This window comes from Microcaecilia unicolor, chromosome 6 (genome assembly GCF_901765095.1).
Source record: "Microcaecilia unicolor chromosome 6, aMicUni1.1, whole genome shotgun sequence".
Lineage (NCBI taxonomy): Eukaryota > Metazoa > Chordata > Amphibia > Gymnophiona > Siphonopidae > Microcaecilia > Microcaecilia unicolor.
The window spans coordinates 235,467,132-235,487,392 of NC_044036.1; the positions used below are offsets into that span (position 1 = coordinate 235,467,132).

Genomic DNA, 20,261 nt, shown 5'->3' on the forward strand with positions numbered 1-20,261 from the left:
AAACGTCATCTGCTATTTAGCCGCCCAGTCTCCCAGTCTTGTAAGGTCCTTCTGTAATTTTTCACAATCCTGTCGTGAGTTAACGACTTTGAATAACTTTGTGTCATCAGCAAATTTAATTACCTCACTAATTACTCCCATCTCTAAATCATTTATAAATATATTAAAAAGCAGCGGTTCTAGCTGTAGGGGTATTTCCCTGTGTGTCTCACCTTGCTGGTCTTAGCCTGTATAATCCTAATACATCAAGATGGAGTCTACAACCTGCACGTCAGTGAGCCAGCATATTCAGCTCTCTGCTTGTGGAAAAACACTGGCAGTCATGTAATATCCAAGGACATGCTGTGGGCAATCACCCCCACCTTTATCTCCCTGAGAAGCTGAATAGGGAGTGAGACATGGCTCCAACAAGCCGGGTGAGAAACAGAAATGCATACCAAGAAGTAAGTTTCAAGGTCATGAACAACGGCCGTTTTCTTGCTAAGGGAATGAGCTGGACAAGATCATGATTGGTCCCGTCTAGTCACCTGAGAATAAGGGACTAAGGAAAGTGGGAACAAGGAATAGTTAGTTGGTCGGAATCCACGGAAGAAGTTGGAGCTGGCAAGAAGACAGTAGAGACCTGCTAAGGTCCACAACCTTATGAACTGTCTATCTGGAGAGTGTACCGGTTGGTTCAGCTGTACCCGCATGGAGTGACTGTGACCCCTGCTTGCTGCAGAGACCTTGTCCTATTTCTGAGACTCGCTGTGAGAGACAGCTTGAGTCTGCGAAGGAATCCACTCTTATCTCATCCTAACTGCCGGAGAGACAGCCTGGTGGACACAGAGATTTATTTCCTAGTAGTCTGGGTGTAGCATTTAGTGTTGTCTTAGCCAAAGACTGGTTACGTCAAACTTGTGGTCAGGAGATTGCTGCTAATAACCGTACTTACCTCACGTAGTTCAGTAGTTTACAAATCCGGTTGTGTAATTTACCTAGTAACCAGTAAGAATCAGAGTGTTTAGTGAGTGACAATATATTTTTGTAATTCTTATCAGCAAGTTATCTATATATTTTTATTGCTCAGCTTTGCTACAGAGTCTATTTTGTATATCTTCTATTATATTATCTATAATAAAATCTAATATATATTTCAGCTGCTTCCTCAGTTTCGTTTCTCTATATCGGAAGTATTAGCTTGGTGCCAATCCAGATTCCCGCCTTCCCTAGACACAGATCAGAGTATTTTGCTTGCAAATAATTCTGTATGGGAAATCTGGATGCAGATGACACTGTTGGGAGATTTCTCCGATAAGTATCACCTGTGATTTACCTACATAGCACAGACACCTGAGGAACCCCACTAACTACTTCTCCATTGTGAATACTGCCCATTTAACCCCACTCTCTGTTTCCTATCCTTCAACCAGTTTTTAATCCACAATAGGACATTTCTCCTATCCAATGACCCTCCAATTTCCTCTGTAGCCTTTCATGAGGTACCTAGTCAAACGCCTTTTGAAAATCCAGATACACAATATCAACCGGCTCCCCTTTGTCCACATGTTTGTTTACTCCTTCAAAGAATTGAAGTAAATTGGTCAGGCAACATTTCCCCACACAAAGCCGTGCTGACTTGGTCTCAGTAATCCATGTCCTTGGATGTGCTCTGTAATTTTGTTTTTAATAATAGCCTCTACCATTTTCCCTGGCACCGACGTCAGACTCACTGGTCTATAATTTCCCAGATCTCCCCTGGAACCTTTTTAAAAATCAGCATTACATTGGCTACCCTCCAATCTTCCGGTACCATGCTCGATTTTAAGGATAAATTGCATATCACTAACAGTAGCTCCGCAAGCTCATTTTTCAGTTCTATCAGTACTCTAGGATGAATACCATCCGGTCCAGGAGATTTGCTACTCTTCAGTTTGCTGAACTGCCCCATTACGTCCTCCAGGTTTACCGTGAAGTCAGTAAGTTTCTCCGACTCGTCCGCTTGAAATACCATTTCCGACACCGGTATCCCACCCAAATCTTCCTCGGTGAAGTCCGAAGCAAAGAATTCATTCAATCTCTCCACTACGTCTTTATCTTCCTTGATCGCTCCTTTTACCCCTCTGTCATCCAGCGGCCCAACTGATTCTTTTGCCGGCTTCCTGCTTTTAATATACCAAAAAAAAAGTTTTGCTATGTTTTTTTTGCCTCTAATGCTATCTTTTTTTCGTAATCCCTCTTGGCTGGAAGAAGAGGTTGAAATCTACAGGAGGGTGAAAGTAGTAGCCCAATACCACCTCCACAGCCAACCGGGCGAGGAGTATGGGAGAAAAGGTAACCTCCATGACACAGGGCCGCAGCTGAAGCACAGTCTTCAAGGCAAAGCCAAGTCTCAGTTTGGGCAAGCAGATGGAGAGTACGAGAAAACTAAATAGAACATGAATCATTGAATATATATAAAATATTAATGATGTTGATATTAACTAGGATCATTTTTATTAAAAATTGTAATCACATTTAATAATGTGGTTAAAAATAAAGGAAGCGAGCAAGGGAACTTAAACTAACAATATTGGCTTTTTAAACTATAAAACAGCTAAAATCTATTCAGCATATGGAAAGTATTAAACAACATACATTGTCTTAGTGTTAGAGCCAGCCACTGAGGCACACAAGATTTTCAAAATTGCCCCTTCCACAAACCTGTCCAACACCACCCAGCCTTTCTCCCCTCCTCCCAGTCCAACATTTTTCCTCTAGTCTTTTCCCTCCCTCTGACTTACCCATTCTGAATTTTCCCTCAAGTCTCCTTACCTCCTTTCCTCTAATGAAAGCACCAATATGTGCAGGAGAGCCAGTCCATGTGCTCACAGCCCATGAAGGTGCTGCAGGTCCTGCTTTCTCTGAGGTCTAGGTAGGACCAGCAGGGCCTTACCAGGCTGCAAACTCAAGGGCTGGCTCTCAAGCACATATTGGTGCTTTGATTGTTGCTGCTGTAAGCCAGTCTGGATATTTTCTTTGTGGGAAGAAAGTTTGGAGGACTGGTTTGGGAGGGGGAGGGACAAGAAAGAGATGCAGGCACAGGGCACGCAGGCAGCACATGGTCGGGGGGGGGGGCTGAGGAGAGGCGGGAAGAGAGAGCAGTCACAGGGCAGGCAGGCAGCACACAGTCTGTGGAGGGGGACAGGAGGAAAGAGAGATAAAGGCACAGGTTAGCACAGGAGAGATGCCAGGCCTCGGAGAGGAAAGGGGCTCAAGAGAGATGATGTCGGACTTTGGGGAGAGGAGACAGGAACCTGAGAGAGATGATGCCAGACCGAGATGATGCTGGACCTGAGGGGGAGGGAGAGGGGCCTGAGAGAGATGATGCTGGACCTTGGGGGTTGGAGAAGGGCTCTTTTTCCTTTATCCCATTTCTTTTCTACTTCAATCCAGTGATCTGATCACTTAGCTATCCATTTTTCATTGTGTCTTGATTCCCCAGTTCCAACAATGTCTATTAATCAGAAATGTTCCAGGCAGCTTTCTAATATTCCCGCAACTATTTTTTCTTTTACCTCTGATTATGAAGCCCTACCAGTGAATAAGCAGGCACACTGCCTCAATTCTGTCCTTTGACACCCTTCAGTGTATTGCCCCCATGAGACCCATCCAACGTCTTCTTTCTCAGATGCAAAAACCCTGGTACCATAGTAGTCTACAATTACTAAAACAACAGCTTTGCCATTCTGAACGCATTTGGAGGAAATCAAAAACACAGCGCAACTTAACTTCCTATAAGCTTATACTTAGGGAATATAACTTCCAGTTGAGGAAAGCTAAGAGACAATATTGTTCTGATTGAATAAAAAGGGACCCTAACCTAACTAAAGAACTTCATTCAATTTTTCATTCTCTTATCTCTCCCTTGTTCTTTGCCCTGATAATATAATGCCTTCAGAGGAGACCCTTGCCCAGTTCTTTACTAACAAAAGTACTGATCTCAGCACCTTTTCAGCAGCTGCTAGTCTCACTCCTGTCACTCTTTCAACTGTATCTGCCCTGGACCCTCCTACCTCCTGTCATCACCTGGCCCCTTTTTCTCTTTACGATTCCCCAGTAAGTTCCAGTTCCTCATCTTGGTCTTCTTTTCACCCTCAGACACTGCTCTCATTATCAAAAATTTTATCCTGAATGACTACCTCATGTTCTCTTGATCCTTTTCCATCCGATTGGGTAAAGATCCCTGAATTAGCACTTTTACGCAGGATTCTATCCTTAGTCAATAATAGCTTGACATTGGGCCAGATTCCTACTCTCTGGAAATCTGCAGTCATCCACCCCATCTTAAAGAAACTTCTTGATCCTGTAGTACCAGCACATTATCGACCTGTTTCTAATCTTGGTTTCTCTCAAAAGTCTTAGAAAAGAACATTTACATCCAAGCTTCCTGTTTCATGAAATCTCTCATGTTTCATCCAAGACAATCCGGTTTCAGGGCCCACCATAGCACTGAGACCATTCTGCTTTGCTAAGTGAAATTTACTCTCACCTCGATAAACATAACATTGTCCTTGCTATCTCTCTCGACCTTTCCACCACTTTTAATCTACTTAATCATTCTCTTCTCTTATCTTATCACACCTTGCCTCTCTTGGACTATCAGAATGTGTTCTTTCTTGGCTTTCTTCTTTTTGTTCTAATCGTTCATATCAATTCACCACTCCCTCCTCTACTTCCATTTCATATCCTCTTGACTACGGGGTTCCCCTGGGCTCAATCTTATTCCCTCTTCTCTTCAATCTCGTTATTAGCCCACTGGCCACAATTATACAGTCCACAGGTATTTCTTTCCACTTTTATGCAAATGATATCCTCCTCATTTTTGCCACCAATCCGTATTCCCCTTCAAAATTGCTTGGATCTTGTTTCACGCTGGCTCAGTGACCACAATCTGGTTCTCAATAAGAAAAAAAAAGCAGTAGCCTGCTGGTTCACTGGTGGTCTTCTCACATCCACCCTTCCCCTCATTCTATTTGGTAATACTGTTACACCCGTCGATTCATTTCACTATTTAGATATCACTCTTGGCTCACAGCTTACCTTTTCCCCCCAGATGTCTAATCTTTGCAAAACTGGTTTCTTCATACTTCACCAGCTTCATGCTGTCAGAAGATATTTTGATCATTACTCTCTTATTCTGTCATTACTTGACTGGACTACTGTAATATAGTCTATCAGGGATGTACCCGCTTTAATCTTAATCACTACAGAATACAGCTATTAAACTTTTATGTCATGCAACTTTCGAAAAGAGCAACCTTCGAAAGCTAATCAAGAAATGTATTAAGTTATGTCCAATAAAAAAGGTATCATCTTATTTTCTTTTCCATGTTTTATTTTGTTTTATTTCTATTGATTACCTTTAAAAGTGGACTAACACGGCTACCACACCTCTAATGTCAAGCATGGAAATATGATCATGTCTCCCCATTATTTGCCAATCTACACTGGCTGCCCATTGAAACACAAATTGTCTTTAAAACCCTCACACTCACTTTCGTGGAGGAGTAGCCTAGTGGTTAGTGCAGTGGACTTTGATCCTGGGGAACTGAGTTCAATTCCCACTGCAGGTCCTTGTGACTCTGAGCAAGTCACTTAACCCTCCATTGCCCCTGGTACAAGATAAGTACCTGAATATATGTAAACCGCTTTGAATGTAGTTGCAAAAACCTCAGATAGGCAGTATATCAAGTCCCATTTCCCTTAGATCTGACCACCCTCTCTATTTATCTAATCTTATCATTCCCTACTCTCAGACTGGATGGTTGCATTCAACCAATCAATGATCAGTTTATCTCTACCTAGCCCCAAGTCAGACCAATTAGAACCCACCAGACACCAAGCCACCTTCTTTGCAACCCCTTCCCTTTGGAATTCCTTACCCCTCTCTATTCAGACTGAACATTCCTTCAAAAAATGTAAAAATGCTATAAAAACTTAGTTGTTTTGCCAAGCTTTTGATCCTGCTTAAAGTTGCTCTTTGTCTTTACTATAGTCACTCCTACTGCTTAGCTTTTACTAATCAGCTTTAACTACTGTTTAGAATTGTAGTTCTTTTCTTTTCATTCTTTTTGCTTGTTTGTTTTTAGAGTATTCACAGCTTTGATCTGCTAGTTAGCTAATAGCGGTATATCAAATTTTAATAAACTATAAGAGAGATGGTGGACCTTGGGAGAGGGTGAGAGAGAGTGCTGGACTGGCAGGTGGTGTGGGCATGCAAGTAGCATGGGCAGGCAAACTGCACAGGAAAGCAGTGTGATGTCGGCAGAAGCACACTTCCCAATAGCAGTACTCCTCAATGGCTCCCTGGGCAGACAGCTAATCCCAGAGGTGCTTGGCTGGCAAACAGCCAATCACAGAACGCTAGGGCACTGAGGAGAGGAGGGGAAGGAGAATGTATTGGTGACTGCGTGGGTAAGGGGAAAAACAATAGAAATTAATTTCAGTAACCACAATTGATTTTTTAAAATCTTAATTAGAAAATATTGCATTAATCGTGATTAATGTGCTGTCCTAATATTAACGTATATAAATAATTCAAAAAATCTTATGAAAATCTCCTTTGACCACTAGATGGCAATATATTTAACATGAATGTCAGGCGGTCGACGGGATGCATTGTGGGTAGTGGCTGTGTTTCAGCGCTGCTCCGGAGTCCTCACCCCCACGCCACAGCAAAAAAGTAACTTTAACTTGCCCTAAAAAACCGCAACCGCCGTCAATATCGAGGCGAACAGTGTATGGATCAATTTGTGTGCCCGATGCTGCTCGGAGCGACCCGCAGAGGATCCAAACTGGAGAAAGAAAAATCGCCATCGCCTAGCGCTGCTTCCAAGATGGCGCCGGCGAAAGCTGATAAGAGCAGGGAATTCAGCGAAAAACAATTAGCACAGATCACAGCGGCAGTGGGAGCGGCACTGACCCCGCGATTTGATGCATTAACTGGCCAGCTAGACAAATTAGACGCCACGCTGACGGACACAATAAAAAGAACGGGTGAAGTGGAACAACGGGTCTCGGAGCTGGAAGACTCATGGGGCAAGTGTGCGCCAGAAATCTCACGCCTAAAAGACCAACTAAAGCTCCAACAAGAGAAACTGGAAGATATTGAAAATAGAACACGCAGGTGTAATTTAAGAATTGTCGGACTCCCTGAAAAGCTGACAGATAAATCGCTGGGACATGTGCTGGAACAGTGGATGTGCAAGGAGTTCGCCCTCTCAGATAGCAACGGAGCACTGTGTATCGAGCGTGCTCACAGACTAGGGAGACTGCAGCCTGACAAACAGAGGCCCAGAGTGGTAATCATAAAGATTCACAACTACCTGCATAAAGAAGAAATATTGTGAGGGTATAGAGCGAAGAGAGAAACCTTGACATACTATGGACACCAAATATGGATTTTCCAAGATCACTCAGCAGGAGTACAGGAACGGCAGCGATGATTCTACCTGATATGCTCTGCCATGGTGGAGAAGAAAATCCGCTTCATGCTCTTATACCCGGCAACTTTAAAGATCCAGCACACAGGTAAATGGCGCGTTTTTGAATCAGTGCCTGAAGCGCAGACGTTCATGGACACAGAACTCCAGGCCAGCACAGGGTGAGAGTAAAAGTTAACCAAGACCAGGACTGGGCAAGTGGTGGTAATTGCCCAGAGGGCATAACTGAAGAAGTGTTAAACAGTGTAACTAATCTTGCTAGCCAAGGTTTGCAGCTAATGCCCAGGAGGGCTTTGTTAAATGTTGTTAATGTAGGTAAATTGTTTGAGATGGGTGGGCAAAGAACTGAAGCTCAGGGCCGCTAATGGAACCATGGCCAAATGAGATTTAGGAAGTGGAGGGGATGGGGACCCCAGCATTTACAAGACCTGACTGGGGGGTGTAGGCTCACCAGATGTAATGGAGAGATATAGAGGGGGGACACAAAAATAGGAAATGACTCCAATAAGTAAGAATACTTCGCTGGCAGGGGGTAGAGGGAGGGGAAAGAGGGGGATGGGCAGATGGGGGGAGGGAGCAGGGGAAGAGAGTTGGGAATTGGAGTATCAGGGAAGACTGTCAGAACAAAGAACAACAAAATCGATCAGATCCTTAAAGAAGAACTAAAGCAAAAGGAACGGTACAGAGGACGAGGCCGGGATGAGACAGAGGGAGGACCTCAGGGAGGGGCTGGGCCCTCGGGGTTAACCAAACTGGAGGAACATTTAATGCAGATTAAGAGGAGAAGACATTATGGCACAGGTTAAAAAAAGTGCGTTTTGTCACATGGAATGTAGGAGGGGTAACATCATCGTTAAAAAGATCAAAGATTATCTCAGCACTAGGCCGTCATGGAGCAGATATCGCGTGCCTGCAGGAGACTAGGCTGACGGAGGCCGAACATAACAAATTAAGACGCTCCTGGTTGGAAGAAGTATACTCCGCTTCGGCAGAAGGGAGAAAAAGGGGGGTGGCCATCCTTATCCGAAAAGGCATAGCAGCAAAAGCGGAAGTAGTGATGCAAGACCCCAAGGGGCGATATGTGGGTATAAACTTGTGGCTACACAATAGAGAATACCTGGTGCTAGGCCTTTATAGCCCCAATGAATATGATCCGCAATTTTATCATAACATATTAAAATTATGCTCTAAAGTACAAAACAGGCACCTGATCTTACTGGGAGACTTTAACTTAGTGGTAGATCTAGAAAAAGATTGTTCACATCCCAGGGGAGCACATCAGGGGGGGCTGCGAGCGCGTGCATTGCAGATTTTCATGCGTACCCTGGGGCTGATAGATGTATGGAGAGCAATGCATCCAGAAGAGAAAGACTAAACACACTTATCTAGGGCACATGGTACATTCTTGAGAATTGATTACATAATGCTGGATCATAGATTATTTGCGGGGGTGCTACAGTCCAAAATAGGCCCGGAGGAAGTCTCTGACCATGCCATGGTTTGGGTTGATATAGAAGCCCCAAGTTATTACCAAAATGGGACAGGATGGCGTTTCCCAGGATACTTGTTTACAAATTTGGAATTTAAGACATATTTACGACAAAAGTGGGAGGAATATAGCAAATTTAATAACGAGCATACAGATAACCCAGCCCTGTTCTGGATGGCAGCTAAAGCCGTAATGAGGGGGGAAGTGATAGCCTTTGTCCAGACCAGAAAAAAGAAAGCTGCTAGGGCTATCTTACAGTTAGAGCTTAAGTTAGCAAAAGCAAAGAAAGAGCACCTTAATAAACCGACGACAGCAACACGGGAACATCTGAAAGTAATTCAAATAGCACTAAACTCCCACCTGCATGAAAAAGCTACTAGATCCAACTTCTATCAGAAATATAAACTACATAGATTCGGAAATAAAACTGGAGCATTATTGGGCCGACTAATGAGCTCTTGGAGATCACGTAAAGTGATCACAACTATGAAGGACGCTAAAGGGGGGGTAACAACTAGAAGTGAGGCAATTACACAGATCTTTGTTCAACATTTCTCAGAGCATTATAAGAAAACATCAGAGCATAGAGATAAAGAGCAGAACAAATATATAGCCAAAACAGGTATCCCTAAATTGACAGCACAGGAATCAGAAGCACTGAACAACCCCATCACTGGCAAAGAAATACAAGCAGTGGTTAAGGGATTAAAATTACATTCTGCTCCGGGACCCGATGGGTTTTCCGGAGAATTCTATAAGCTACTACCGGAGACAGTAATGGGTGCACTGCAGGACTACTACGGTCAGGTAGTAAGCTTCAGGGAATTCCCGCAGGCTGAAAATGTGGCCCTAATATCTTTGATCCCAAAGCCAGGGAAACCCACCGACCAAGCAGATTCATATAGGCCAATCTGTCTACTGACCATAGATATGAAAATCCTAGCGAAAATATTAGCAAACAGGTTAGCTCCAATTTTACCAAGGCTAATAGGAGAAGAACAGGTAGGGTTTGTCCGACAGCGGCAAGCGGGAGGAAACATAAGAAAACTGCTTCTAGCAATGGTACAGTGTAAAATGACAGATACATCAGCACTGATGCTGAGCCTCGATGCTGAAAAAGCATTCGATAAAGTAGATTGGGAGTTCATGTTTGGAGGGCTGGAATATGTAGGAATTCAGGGTTGGTTCATTGAAGCCATAAGAGCTATGTACAAAGGAGTGAGAGCAACAGTAATAGTAAACGGGGTGCGAAGCGTAGAATTTCCAATATACCGGGGAAAGCATCAGGGATGCCCCTTATCACCCCTATTGTCCATCGTATCCCTGGAACCATTTTTAAGAGCCCTGAAACTGAGAGAAGAAATACAGGGGGTGAGGATGGGAGAATTTGTGGTAAAAGCGTTAGCATTTGCTGATGATCTCTTGATAGTATTACAGGACCCAGATAAATCATTACCTCATCTGTTAAGAGAGATAGACCAATATGGGCTGCAATCGGGATTTACATTGAACATGCAAAAGTCAACAGCATTAGCGGTCCTGAGCAAAGATAGAGACCGATGGAAAAGACAGATGCAAGTCAAATGGGAAACAGAGCGATTTAGATACTTGGGGGTAACGATCACAAGTAATTTAACTCAACTATATACATGCAATGTCTCAAAGCTGATAGAGGATACTAAAGCGAGATTGCAGATATGGCAGGGTTACCCACTCTCCCTCCTGGGCCGCAGAGCTGTATTTAATATGATGATAATCCCAAGATGGTTATACGTGTTTCAGGTGTTACCTCTTTATCTTTCTGAGAGTGATGAAAGACAATTGAACAGACTACTGCAGAAGTTCCTCTGGAATGGGAAACGTGCAAGAATACCACTATCAGTAATACAGAAACCCACAGAATATGGAGGGCTGGGACTGCTTAGTGTGCGACACATTACGGTGGCAAGTAGCATGCACCACATTAATGATTGGTATAGAGGCACACATGACTTTACAGCAACAGAACTGGAGAAACATATGTTATGTGGTATGCACCCAGGATATGTGATACACACGCCGCGAGCTGAGATAGCAACAGAATTAAAAGACGTGGGGATTTACAGCTCCGCACAGGCGGTGTGGAAATGGCTGTGCCGCCAGCATCGATTTACCCCCAGGGTGACACCATATTTGCCTCTCCTGGGCAATCCTGACTTCCAACCGGGCCTGCTACACAAAGCCTTCCGTAGATGGGAAGCAAATGGCCTAATATTTTTGACACAAGTGGTCACTGAGGAAGGGCGGATCAAACCATTTGCAGAACTGGAAAAACAATATAAGTTGGTACCCTCATATGTCTTTCACTATTACCAGCTACAACATTATGTTCAAAGCTTACCTTGGGACTCCTTGACAGAGGATATACAGGAGGAGATGGCTGAGGCACTCTCCTTTCGAGCACAGCAGAAAGTGCCGTTAACATTTCACCACAGATACATCAGAGACACATGCCCAGAACCAGACTTTGTTCATCTGGCGGAGGTTTGGAGCTCAGAGCTGGGAGTACAAATAACTTCAGAGATGGTCAGAGAACACATTCTGGGCATGAAAAAGTACACTGCCTTCACAGGTCATTGGGAAACTCAATATAAAATGGTGTTTAGAGCATATGTGCCACCAAGAAGAGCCTTCCATATGGGCCTGTCACCGGATGGAGCCTGCCCAAAGTGTGGGGGCAGAAGGAGCTACCCTGGGCCATATGTTTTGGAGCTGCCCAAAGACTAAGGAATTCTGGAGTACCTTGCTAAAGTGGATATCGAGACTGTGGCGAGCTGGCTGGAAACTGGAACCAGAGATCTTATTTGGACAGTTAAAGATACAAACTCCAATACCGCCGGGCATGAGGGCATTTGCATTGAGAACCATTATAATGGCTAAGAAAACCATATTATCGGCATGGTTATCTTCCAGAGGCCCAAAAACTCAGCACTGGCAGGGAGGAATGCTACAAATAATGCATTACGAACGTCTAGAGATGAATAGTCAGCCTCAAGCACAAAAACGGAAATTTGCACAGAGATGGACACTGCTGTTGAATACCTTAACCCCGGCAGCACGAAGCCATCTGTTAAACATGTGACTTATTGATTTGAAATGTAAGGATCTGAGAAAAGTTATTGAAAAGCAAAGTATAGGATTTTGTTTGGGGGGGGAAGTGGAGAGGGGAGGGTGGGGAAGGGGAAGGGGTGAAAATTAGAAACATGATGATGATCAATATTAGAAATTAATTTGTATAAACATTGTATAGAGAATTCTTTGACAATGCGTAAACCAAGTTTAATGTTGTATCTTTAATAAAAATCATTTGAAACATAACATGAATGTCAATGCAAATGTGAAAACAACTTTCCATATAGACAATTATTGAATTATGAAAGCAATTGTACCAAAAAATACAATGAAACTTGATTATAATTGATACACTGTATCCTTAAATGTTGCATATTCTCATAACAATCAGAACCTATCATCTCAAACTTTAAATTGAACATCCATTATAAAGTATAAGATGGACAAAAAGTCAAATTTACAGCTGCACATAAAATACACCAAAACAAATAGATGCAATACCTTATTGGACAAGAGCATGGTGCACTGTCAATTACATAGGACTTACTGATTGAGAATCCAAAAAAATACATTTTGAAATTTAAATCACTGTCGCTTTATTTTGAACTGAGAACAGAACATCCAGCATAAAAACTTGAAAAATAATAAACTATATTAAAATTTACTGGAAAAAGCATCAGCTTTTAAAGAATATAACTAAATACAAGGAGAAAACAATTAGGGGCATTTTCAAACGGGGTCGACCATCTCTAAGGGCGCCCAACTCTAAGGATGGTGCCGTGGAAGGGCGGGGCAACGCATATTATCGAAACAAGATGGACGTCCATCTTTCGTTTCGATAATACGGTCAGGGGCGCCCAAATCTTGCCATTTAGGTCGACCTTAGAGATGGTCGTCCTCGGTTTTCAGCGATAATGAAAACCAAAGAAGTCTATCTCAAAAACGTCCAAATCCAAGCCCTTTGGTCATGGGAAGAGCCAGCGTTTGTAGTGCATTGGTCCCCCTGACATGCCAGGACACCAACTGGGCACCCAACTGGGCACCCAACTGGGCACTGCATTGGACTTCAGAAATTGCTCCCAGGTACATAGCTCCCTTACCTTGGGTGCTGAGCCCCACAACCCCCCTCCCCCCCCGCCCCCCCCGCCCCCCCCCCCAGATCCGCCTGCCTGAAGTACACTGCACCCACTACAACTGCTCCAGGGACCTGTATACTGCTGCGATGGACCTGTATGGCATTTGAAGCTGGCATAAAGGCTGGCAAAAAAGTATTTTTGAACGTGTATTTTATGGTGGGAGGGGGTTAGTGACCACTGGGGGAGTAAGGGGAGGTCATTCCCGATTCCCTCCGGTGGTCATCTGGTCAGATGAGGCACCTATTTGAGGCATGGTTGTAAAAAAAATGGACCAAGTAAAGTCGGCCAAGTGCTCGTCAGGGATGCCCTTCTTTTTTTTATTATCGGCAGAGGACGACCATCTCCTAATCACGCCCCAGTCCCGCCTTTGCTACCCTGCCGACACGCCCCCGTGAAATTTGGTCGTCCCCGCGATGGAAAGCAGTCGAGGGTGTCAAAAAAATCGGCTTTCGATTATGCCGATTTGGACGACCTTGCGGGAACGACGCCCATCTCCCGATTTGTGTCGAAAGATGGGCGTCCTTCTCTTTCAAAAATAAGCTTGAATGTGAACTTAAATTAGTACCATTTAGTGTCGATCAGTTCAAGTAAGTAGACATGTTTAACAACAAAACCTGCTTATAAAAATCACTGCTGTTTTTGTTTCTCTAAATAGTTGTGTTTAAAATATCTGTGCAGAACACTTAAGTGTAATGAAAAGAAAAGGGATGGATTATATTCTATTCTCAAGCAGTGCTGCACAACTTCACAAAGGGGTCCTTTTACAAAGGCATGCTAATGGATTTAGCGTGTGCTAACGAATTAGTGTGTAAGTGCCATGCAACCCAGTGGCATAACCAAAAGGCACTGGGTGGGCCAACAGGTCGGATGTGTGGGCACAAGGGTTGCCAGTTTTTGAAAGTGGAAAACTCGCCACCTGATACACCCATACCGTCCCCCACCCCATGCTCCACCAATACCCACTCCCAATAACTTCAATGACGGTAGCAGTGCAGTTACATGCTATAGAAGTGATCCCAGGAAGTATAGCCCCTCTACATCAGAAAGCCATGTCTTTATGTTTTTTCTAAAAGCTCAATAACCACCAGTAACAGATTCCAAATACCGAGCCCCTGATATGAATATCCTAATTGCCCATGGCAGACATGAGCTGTAAGCTCAAATAACCTATCTGGGAAGATCTCAAAGTCCTAGAGGGGGTATACAGGCAGATATTTTAGGCCAATGTTGTGCAAAGATTTAAAAATCAGTTTAAACCAAATACACTTAGCATGTGAAAACCAGTGCAAAGCCACCATGATCTCTATTCCGAGCACCAGTGAGTATCCTAGCCACAGTGCTCTACACAATCTGAAAATCTGCCCAGCTGTTATTTTGAAAGCCCACAATAGTGAGGTACAATCAGTGCAATTTTTCAAGCAAAAAAGGTGCCGGTACTCAAATGCCAGGCCACCCTTCAGGGGTGGGGTGATCACTGAGGAACCCACCCCACAATAGCCAGGCCCCCTGCAACCAGTCACAGAATCTATGACAAGGCAGAATTGGTGTCTTGATCCTGAGCTCTTTCATTAAAACTTGAGGTCCATGGGTCAATTTTAGAAGACACTGGAAAAGGTGCCGGTACTCAGTATCCCCGAGTACCCCCTCAAAAAAAGCCCTGGGTACAGTAATCCAATTTAGGTAGACCTAAAACATAAGAGAGTGAATGTAAATCCTAGGCAAGCAGGTACAGTTGCTACTCTCAATAGCCTGGGGCTACAAAAAGCAAACCACACCTCTTTAGAAACCTCAGACCCAAGTGAACAATCATCATTTAACAAAAAACCCAGGTTCCAGACTTTCTCCTTCACCCTTATTGTTTCCTCCATTATACAAATAGAGGATGACAGCTTATTCCTAGCACAGGAACAGAGCTAGTGCCCTAGGCAAACCTTTAATCTTGTGGCTCTCCCCTCCCCACCCCCATCTAGTATCTCACTGCTCCCTTTCTTCTCCTCAGTAGTCCACAATCTCCCTTTCTCTCCCCCCCCCCCCCCCCCCGGCAGTTCAGAATCTCTCCCATTGCCCAACATCTCCCCTTTCTCCCCACCTGTCCCTTGTTGCTATGTTAGTGCCACAGCAGGAACAAGTAGGCAAGCTGGCAGCTAAACAAAAAAGAAGCATGTGGTCTCAACATGTACACATACTGAAGACTGCCACATTTCTACCCACTCCATAATAGGAAGTATACATCAAAGTGGGGAGGGATATGGTGGCTCATTCAGAATGTGCATGTGCTGAGGCCCCCTGCTTCCTTGTTGTTTAGATGCCAGCCTGCCTTCTTATTCCTGTCATTCTACCAGGGGAAATTTCATACTTGCCCAGGTTGCCCATTATTATGCCATCCCCAAATCTCTGCTCCAGGTTACTGCCTAATTTTCCTAATGGAGGCACCGGCCTTGCACAGAAAACCAAAGTGCCTTGCATTAACATCATCTTATTTTTGCATAAACTATGATAAGACCTTTTCTAGGCAAGAATTTAGCCAAATAGTCATCCCAAACTGATCTTCATCCACGATTGCCGCAAGCTGTGCATCATCAACCAAAAAAAAAAAAAAAAAGGAATTGGAATCACAGTTCCTCAATAATCTGAACCAACAGGGCAAGGTAGGTGTTGGAGTATTGGTAATAAAAGTGATCCATGAGGGACCCCCAGAACATTTGTTTAGCTGCAATTCAGTTCTTGCCATGTGCTCAACAAAGTACTGCCCCACCAACGGTTGCTGATCCTTCTCCTGAGGACACAGAGAGTTTTACTGCGTAGGAGACTTCCCTGGTACATGAATTCTCCATCATCATTTGTAAAGTCCAGAACTCAGAATCACAACTATAGACATCTCAGAACCAGAACCTCTGGCAAAATACAGTCAAGCAAAATTAAGAGATAATTAATTTGAGATTCACAGTTGCTATTTATTGACATTGTGGGCTAAATTTGTTTTATTTTCAGTTTAGCAGTAATCCTGGCTATATATTGGAAAGGTTTTATTTTTACTTTCTTATTATTCCCTTTTTAGCTAATGACACATTTTCTATTATGAATGGACGTTCATAATTGGACCCTTATTGTCTTTATTTTCTTTTTGGCATTGACTTTGAATATTTCATGAAAACTGTTTTCTGTTATTTCTGCTTATGTAATTCAAATTGATACTGCTTATACAAAGGTAACATCAAACCCTAATACTGGCCAAGATATCACAATGTAGGTGTAAACCCTGTTTAAGTAACAGTCAGTCATACCATTATTTGACTTTGGTATAACCGAGTGGATTTTTCATAGGCTTACTCAGTTGCATGTCTTTCTGCAGGTTTGACCAAGGTCCAAGTGGGGTAATGGTAAGGGATATATAAACCCTGAGGTGGACTCGTATAAAGGGAAACCCCATGCTCCCCAGTCATTATGCATATGTCAAGATCTATGTATGGCCCTTCTTAGTATAATTTTCCTAGATTCTCTTCCTGTGAAGTTTCATAATTATAAAGATATATGGGATTGACCCATAGAAATTGCTGCTACCATTTTGCTGTATGATGCAACCTCATGACTGCTATCTGCTTCTTAGTGCTCATGATTGGATGGCCATGAGGGGTAAAGTAAGGCCCCAGAATTCCAACGTGCTTAAGGATTCTGGATACATACAACCTAAGACAGCCAGCAATCAGAGTACTAATCATATGTTTGTTGAGCTCATAACACACCGTACCTACTGACAATTCCTGAGACCAACCCCCCCCCCCCCCCCCCCCCCACATGATAGTCTGACACCTTCTGGAATAGATGGTAGCAATTTAGACGTTCCGTTGGTGCTGCCTCCAATCTGTGGAGCCAGCAAGTGGGGATTTTCGAGATATAGTACAACTTGAATCCAACCAGAGGGGTTCCAGCTTAATGGATGGGGCCTAGGAACCTGTTGGAAATTCAGGTTAGGTACTGTTGAGCAGAGAATATGTTTTTATCAGGAAAAGAATTAAGTTTCTATTTCTCACAAGGAGAGTTAGCAGCTAAGAATCGAAACTGACCAAAATAGGATGAAGTAACACCTGCAAGAGTGAGAACAGGAAACTAAGGTTAGGATATTGTGCTCAAGACTCTTTCAAGTACATTTTGTGGTTAGCTGTGTTCTTGTAAACAAGTTATTATTGAGGTCTATGGAAGCCCATGTTAATCTATTGGACCCAGAGGATATAAAAACTGACAGCTTTAGCTAGAGAGGAGGAACATTCAAGAGAGACACCTTGAAGCAAGAAGTCACGCTAGTCGATTCCCTGCACCAAAGAATGCATGCTTTGATGATACTTGTTGTCTATTTGAGTGAGTATAAAAATAAACTATATCTTTAGGACTAGAAACTGTCTTTTAATCTTCCTTTTACTACCTTAACAATGGGATCAGATGTCTATGACAGAAAAACTTCCCCAAATTCTATACAGTATTAAACAACTAGACTAAGACACGAAACTTGTTAGTTAGTTACTCTCTCTATAGTGAAATATGATTAGATGGTAGGAAACACAGTATACCTAGAAAATTATTATCTCCTGTCTAAGTTCCAGCCTGGCAGAAGATAGGCGCGTATCTGACAGATTGAAAAGGAGTCTAAGAGGTCTTAGTAAGAAACAGCCTTCATCTCCTCCACTATCCACTAAGATGGCTGGTCCATCGGAATTGTGTAGTGAGGATGAGACTAGGGTAGAACCCCAACTTTAAACACTCCCTACTACCCCATCCAATAGGCCTGCAATCTCTACAACAGAATGTGGTTCAAACATATCAAAAGCAAATGTAAGATTTAAAATTAACATTCTGACCAGGTAAAGATCTGTTAATTAGCTTTTCAAGTTCTTAAGTATAAGGAACTCTAGGAATAAGGCAGTTATGTATTTTGTTGTGGTTGAAGGGCTCAGGAATTCTTCTGGCCCTGTTTGACTTTAACATAACAGCAATCAGTATTATATATTTAGAGAAAAAAACGTGTTTTTAAAAGCTTACAAAATTTTTTGCACTGCTTTTATCCTATATGTTAAGGGAAAATTCCACTTTATTATAACCACTTGATGCATTGTTTGTAAAGAGAATTTGATGTTATGTGCTAAGAGAGTAATTCTATATAAGGCGCACCTGCATTTAGGTGAACTTGATGCTCATAAATGTAGAATAGACACCCCTTACATGTGCGCTTTCCCAAAGTGCTATTCTGTATGCTTGCAAGCAAGTGACGTAATGCACAATTGAAAAGGGGGCATACATGCCATTATAAAATTGATATTCTCTGTGCTGTATCAGGGTACCAAAAAGGATGCGCCAATTTACAGAATTGCCCCCTAAAATGTTTACCCTGACTTCTGACTGGAACCAGCTAATAATCACCCTGTTGACAGTTACTGAGACATTCCTGCTTGCAAATTCTGATCTGTTACAACACAAGATACTGTTTTTTTTTCTAGGCATTTTCTGCATTTTATTATACCTTCAGTTTTTTTAACCTGACCAGTGGGCAATCTCTGAGCATTGTTAATGAGACCATCTGGAACTTCTGCACTAAAGAATGGACAAAGGTGAGAAGGGAGATTAAAAGTGCCTTGGGTGACTTTTATCCTTTAATGATCTTCATCATAAATTGCCTGATTGAGGTCACAGTCAAGGTGAGTGGCTCTTCATGCCCCAGTCTGATAAGCAGAGCTGATGCAAGTGTCACCCTGTCCGTTGTAAGACTTCACACAGTATCAAAATGCCTCTGGATTGTAGTTGTGCCAGCCGAGGAAACTAACTGTGCTCAGCTCACAACATAAAAAGAGTGAACATAAAATAAAGCATCATCCTTAAAAGATAATACCGGATGAATGCAAAAAGGTGAATATGAGTTCCTGTGAATGGAATCAATTTGATTTACAATAAATCCAGATACTACTCCCTTATATATAACAATAAATTATTTATTTAAGTGGAATGGAATTATTTGACTGTACTGGTAAACAGAAAGAAATACTCTTCAGTTAGATTGTACAGGATTAGACCAGTAGAACTGCCGACTCCCTACTGGATCCAGTATGCACTCTAATTTCTTTACTAACCAAACATTTAGTTTCCTGACCAAGTTACAAGTAAGTATAACACTTCAAAGATTTCCAACTCAAAATAGGAATGTTTCTTAGGTGTATCTCATTTAAACATTTTTATAAACTTCTTTCCTACAGGGCTTATTTATAAGGTAAGTAACTATCCAAAATCTTTCAAATCTTAGTTTTATAGTGGTATAATTATTCTAATTGGATTTCTCCTTCTTCCTTTATTTTCAAAATTAAATCTCAGTTCACTTGTGTGATAAACAGGAGTTTCAGAAAAAGTGTGTGAATTATCTCTCTCTCTTCCTCAATTTCCTGTATTCAGTTGGTTTACTTTTCTTTCACAGTACTTAGCTGAAGGAAAACTTCCAGTTGCAGTCTTCAAGAGATCTCTCCTTTAGAAGTTGTCTTCCATCGATTCTTCTCTCTAAACTTAATCTAACATAAAATAAAAGGAGAAATACTGCCTCCCTGCAGTGTGTGGAACTATGGATTGCCTATCTACAGCAGGAACCTGGACAGTACTAAGCTAAAGAAAATAAATTAACCAAACTTCCTACCCTCTAATTTTCCTGACTCAAATTATTAAACTGAAAATTTATAGCCCTATCTATGTAGATGGAGAGCACTTCTTCTTCTTCCCTTTTGAAGGTCCTAAAATGTAGGATTCACAACTGAATCAAACTCTCTCTCTCTCACTCACACACTCATAGATCCATTCCCCTCTCTACTCAGTTACTAATCTGGCTAATTCAAAATGTGAGCAAAGCCCTCTTAGTTTCAAAAGATTCTTTTTCTAACTTATCTCCTTTTCACCAAAGAATTTAATTCAGATCAAACATTTATCTCAGATCAACTGTTTATCTCAGATCAAATATTTATTTCAGATCAAATATTTGTTTCAGATCAAATATTAAGGTTTCCTTGCTTACAGGCACTTAAATCTACTTAGCCT

At 42.4% G+C, this 20,261-nt stretch overlaps 1 protein-coding gene across 3 annotated transcripts in view; it reads left to right on the plus strand.

Annotated features, from left to right (window-relative positions):
* LOC115472398 (ectonucleoside triphosphate diphosphohydrolase 8-like) overlaps positions 1-20,261 on the plus strand; it is a 454,313-nt gene that overhangs the window by 396,731 nt on the left and 37,321 nt on the right. For all 3 annotated transcript variants that reach the window (XM_030206671.1, XM_030206673.1, XM_030206672.1), the window contains one exon: positions 18,689-18,799. In XM_030206671.1, the coding sequence (XP_030062531.1) occupies positions 18,689-18,799 (111 nt within the window). The remainder of the gene's footprint in view (positions 1-18,688; positions 18,800-20,261) is intronic.